Raw genomic sequence first — 5,012 nt, 5'->3', positions numbered from 1 at the left:
CAAGTGTGCAGGCCCCAAGCTCTACCTGAGCTTCCCAGCCCCACCACAACAGAGGCAAGGTGCATGTTGGGGTCTGGAACTTAGCCAACAGCCCAGGACTGAGACCCAGGGCCCAGCTTCTGGCCTGGAGCGTGGGGTCTGCTCACAGCCTACCGGTTGCCCCCACAAGCTAGTTCTGTCCCCGCCAGATTAGTAAGAACCTCCAGTCCTCAGAGGCGGGGTACGGAAGAGGGGTCCCTGCTGCCCTGCCCCTCATCAGCCCTTCTCTCAGGCCCAGAACTTACACTGGGGTCACCAACTTAAGGTTCCAGCATGCACCGTTCTCACCTACCCACACCCACCGCTCACACAGCAACGTGCGCCCACCTGCCCAAGCTGCCAGCCCCCATGGTTGGTTGTTCCTCCTCGCCCCAGTCTAACAGGGTCCCTGCGGTCAGGGAACAAGAGAGAGACCAGGCCCCTGAAACTGGGCTCCTGCCCCCAGAGAAAGCCGCCACTCACTGAAGGTCGGGTCTGCTTCCTTGAGCTTTGAAAAGCATCCCTCCAGGCCACCAAGACTCTTGTCATTGGTCCACGTGACGTACTGGAAAAAAAATGGCAGAGCACAGCTGTCCTCAGGGAGGCCTTCATTTATGTTCAAGCGACAAACCCAGACCTCACTTTCTCTCCAGAACCTTGTCTTTTCCGGACTTGAACGTAGAGAAAGCGTAAGGCGAGTGACCTCATAGGAAGAGATCGAAAGCACAGAATGTGGAGACTGATTTCAAAGGAATGAAACATCAAACGGAAAGTTCTTCCTGACAGGTAACCCGCTACACAGCGTCAGCATCCTCAGCCCCAAACCCACCCACTGCCATCGAGTCGATGCCAACTCGTAGCCACCCTGGAGGACAGAGGGGAGCTGCCCGCAGTGTTTCAAGGGCTATGAATCTTCACAGACGCAAAGCCCAAACCACGCCCACTGCCTGGAGATTCCAACTCAGCGACCCTAAATGACAGAGTAGAACTGCCCCACAGTGTTTCCTAGGCTGTAAGCTTTATAGAAAATCCTCACAACTGGGCCAATAAGCAACATCACAATAAATGGAAAAAAGACTGAAGTTGTCAAGGATTTTATTTTATTTGGACCCACAATCAACACCCATGGAAGCAGCAGTCAAAAAATCAGATGCCATATTGCACTGGGCAAACATGCTGCAAAAGAACAAAAACAAAAAACATGGCTAACCCAAGCCATGGAGCTCTGGTAGCATAGTGCCGAAGGCACTTGACTGCTAACCAGAAAGCTGGAGTTCAAACCCACCGGCCACTCCTAGGAAGGAAGGCTGGGCAATCTACTTCTGCAGTGATAGGAGACCCAAAGAGGGGTCGCTATGAGACAACAACAACAACCCAAACCATGGTATTTTCAATTACCTCATGTGCATGTGAAAACTGGAGAAGAAGGCAGTATTTGCAAAGGGAACTAGCTCAGGGGGCAGGAATGCCTAAGAAAGAAGGGGACAGGGAACTACAGGGAGGAAGTAGGAAGAGAGCTGTTACACTTTGGGGAATTGAAGTCAACGTTTTGAAAAAAAATGTGTATGAACTGCTGTATGGAAACTCAATTTGCTCTTTAAATTTTCACCAAAATCACAATAAAATTAAAAAAATAAAAGTGGACAGTGAGTAAGGAAGACCAAAGAAGAGTTGATGCCTTTGAACAGTATCGGCAAATACTGAAAACACCATGGACTGCCAGAGCAGAAACAAAGGAGGAAGTGCAGCCGGAACGCTGCCCTGGAGGGAGAACGGCCAGACTTTGTCTCACGCCCTTTGGTCATGTTGTCAGGAGAGACTGGGCCCTGGAGGAGGACTTCATGCTGGGTGAAGCGGAGGGTCGGCAAAAAAGGGGAAGGCCCTCAATGAGATGGACTGACACAGTGGCTGCGCACCGATGGGCTCACGTATAGCAAGGACTGTGAGGCTGGCACAGGACTGGGCTGTGTTTCACGGGGTCACTATGAGTTGGAGGCAACTCCACGGCACCTAACAACAAGCTTTACAGAAACAGACGGCCAGGTCTTTTCTCCTGCAGAGCAGCTGGTGGGTTCGAGCCACTGACCTTACAGTCAGCAGCCCAGCACTTAACCATTGTGCCAACAGGGCTTTGTGTAGCTTGTAACAAACCAAGTGCTCCGTAAAAGTCAAGAGGGGCCACCTCTTCTCTCGGCAGGCATACCTGGGTGAGGGCAGCGTCAAACAGCCTGCAGGCCTCGTTGCTGGTGGTGGAGAGCCGCAGCCCGGCATCCCTCCATGCCTGGATGGGGCAACACGGAGACACACAAAACAGCAGGCCTCATTCCACGTGGCCCTTTCAGACATAAGCATGCGTGGACCCCCACCCACAACCCCTCACCCGCCAGATCTCCAGGTGCCTAGCAGTTGTGCAGGTGTAGGTTTCAGAAGCGCAGATTTCACAGCCACAGTGCAGACCTGAGAGGTGAGCCCTGACCCACCTGCACGAGCTCGGACTCTGCCTGCCCCACCTGTAAAATGGGGCTCATGAGAAGGGAATGGGGTGGCCTTGCGCGTCTGCAGAGGAGGTGGGAGTTACTGGTTGAGATCAGGAGGGCATCTCCCCAGAGCAAGGAAGGGTAAGAGGGGGGAAAAGGGGTGGGCGGATGGCCGGCCTTGCCACACGTCACGCACCTCGAGCACTATCTACCACCCGCCAACAATAAATTCCTCTCATCTCTCCACCTTATCAAACCGACTTAGGCCTTCAAATCTCTCGGTGGAAACGTCTAGAGATTGCCACAACTGTTCGACGTAATGGCCGCCTTTGGCATCCTGCCAGAGGCCCGCGGGACCGGCAGCTGCCGGCTCAGGTCAAGTATTGTCTCCGTGGCTGCGGACAAGTCCCTTCACCCTCACACCTCAATCTTCCTCCTCCGCAAAATGGGCGCAGCCCTGGGTGGGTGACGCAGGAGACTTGAGCCCTCACAAGTGCCGGCCCTCTGCGGGGCCAGGCTGTAGTTACTGTGTGCTCAGCGGCTGGCTTCTCCGGTGGCGCCCACTGACAGGTCCCCCATCCCCTGGTCCCTGCGGTGCGCGTTCCGGGGAGCGCCCGTGCGCCCAGGGCCCAAGCCCGAGCCCCGCCGTGCGCCACCGACCTCCACTCCCCAGCTAGGGCCTCGGCCCGAGCGGCAGATCTGACCCCGCTGCTCGCGGCCTGACCGCGGCGCGCAGGCGCGGGGTGCAGGGACGCGGAGAGCGCGGGGGGCGCGGAGCAGCGGAGCCGAGCGTACCTGGCAGTCCCGCAGCGACGCACGCGCAGCCATCGCGCTGCGGCGGGCTCCCCGGGTCGCGCTAGGGCGCCGCCTCTGGCTTCCCGAGCGGCTGGGCCCGCGGGGCGGGGCGGCCGCGCCCCTGCTCGCTCACTGGCCGGACCCCGCAAACCCGCGCGCTGCCCGCCGTACGCGCGACCGCCCTGAGCCCCGGGCCAGCGCCGCGGCCGGTCCGCCCCGGGGCTGCCTCCCAGGCTCAGCGGGAACCCAGCCGGGCTGCAGGAGCCTGCTATACGTGAACCCCGCCTTGTGGGCGCCCGCCTCCCGGATCAGATAGGGATCCGGGCAAGAGAACCCGGCTGCAGGCCCGGGGGTGTGCGCACGGCTGTGGGCCACACCTGTTGCCCTGCCGGGTATTGGCCGCCCAGTCTGGCTGGGAGGATCCTCCCTGCCTGGGGCCACAGAGTCCCGAGAAAGGCGGGGAGGCCCTGGGACAGCGGCCACTTTTAAGTTCTAGCTACTTCCCCTAGAAGCCACACAGGACAGTTTTGGCCAACATCTCGTGCTCACGGCGTTACGGTGTTATCCCGCCGGTGCCCTGGGTCCCAACCCCTCCGCCTACTCAAAGACTTTGCCGCGGAAATATTTCTGCCCCTCCTGTTCTAATGATTTCACCCTCTTAACTGTTGCTGTGCCATCAGGCACCAACCTTCCCTACCTTCATCTCACCGTACACACACCCACTGTCCTAGAGCACATTCCCACAGCGCCCCTAGAGGACAGAGTGGAACTGCCTGCCCCACAGGGTCTGCAAGGCTGTCAATCTTCACGGAAGCAAAGCCCAAACCACGCCCACTGCCCTTGAGTCGATTCTGACCCACAGCGCCCCTAGAGGATAGAGTGGAACTGCATCATAGGGTTTCCAAGGCTGTCAGTCTTAACCGAAGCCAACTGCCTCACTGGTCTCCCAGCAGCTGGGTAGCGGCTGAATGGTTTTTTTTCTTTAACTTTTTATTGTGATTTGGGTGAATCTGCTTTTATAAAGCAAAATGCGTATGAATCGTTGAATGTAAAAGGAAGCTGCAGCAAAGTCGTTTCACATTCAACGGCTCATGCACGTTTTGTTTTGTGACAGATTACATTCCCCTCAATGTAACAGCTCTTTTCCCGCTTCCTCCCCGTGTTTACCGTTTCCCTGTGTCCTTGCCTGTGTATTCCTGCCTCCCTACCTTTCTCCCTGTGCAAATGCTGCCCTCTGCTCTCCCATGGCTCCCCTAAGGAGAGCAGCTCCCTGGAGCAGGTGTTCAGCTCGTAGGCCTATTGTTGGGCTGAATGTTAAGCCACAGGAGTGGTGCAATTCCAGGCCTGAAGGGTGACTTGTCTGGCCCATAGTCTTGGGGGTTTCACCAGTCTCTGTCAGACCAGTAAGCCTGGTCCTTTTTAAGATTTTTGGTTTTGTTCCACATTTCCCCCCACCACACACACACTCTATCCAGAATCTCCAGTTTTGATCCTTTTCTGAGTGGTAGCCAGGCACTATCCAGTTCTGGTGCTGCTGAATGCTTTAACCACTGCGCCACTAGAGCCTGGTCTACTCTCCCCTGCTTGAATCTAACCTCTCCCCACCCACCCTCCAGGGCTGGAATTGGGGTGTGAGAGTGAGGTGAGTGGGGCAAGTGCAGGGCCCATCTCATCCTTATTTAAAATGCTAATATTTTTGGGGGAGCTCTGGTGGCGTAGTGC

General features: G+C 56.7%; 1 protein-coding gene across 1 annotated transcript in view; it reads right to left on the bottom strand.

Moving 5' to 3' along the window:
- Positions 1 to 3,323, bottom strand: part of TTC38 (tetratricopeptide repeat domain 38) — a 39,092-nt gene extending 35,769 nt beyond the window's left edge. Inside the window, exons 1-3 of the mRNA XM_042782932.1 lie at positions 3,291 to 3,323; positions 2,222 to 2,299; positions 502 to 583 (exon numbers count right to left, since the gene is read on the bottom strand). Of these exons, the coding sequence (XP_042638866.1) occupies positions 502 to 583; positions 2,222 to 2,299; positions 3,291 to 3,323 (193 nt within the window). The remainder of the gene's footprint in view (positions 1 to 501; positions 584 to 2,221; positions 2,300 to 3,290) is intronic.
- Positions 3,324 to 5,012: the final 1,689 nt, after the last annotated feature.

This window comes from Orycteropus afer, unplaced genomic scaffold (assembly GCF_000298275.1).
Source record: "Orycteropus afer afer isolate SDZICR_OR568_19922 unplaced genomic scaffold, OryAfe1.0 scaffold00524, whole genome shotgun sequence".
In the NCBI taxonomy this organism is placed as follows: Eukaryota; Metazoa; Chordata; class Mammalia; order Tubulidentata; family Orycteropodidae; genus Orycteropus; species Orycteropus afer.
This window is presented reverse-complemented; position numbering and strand designations above follow the sequence as displayed.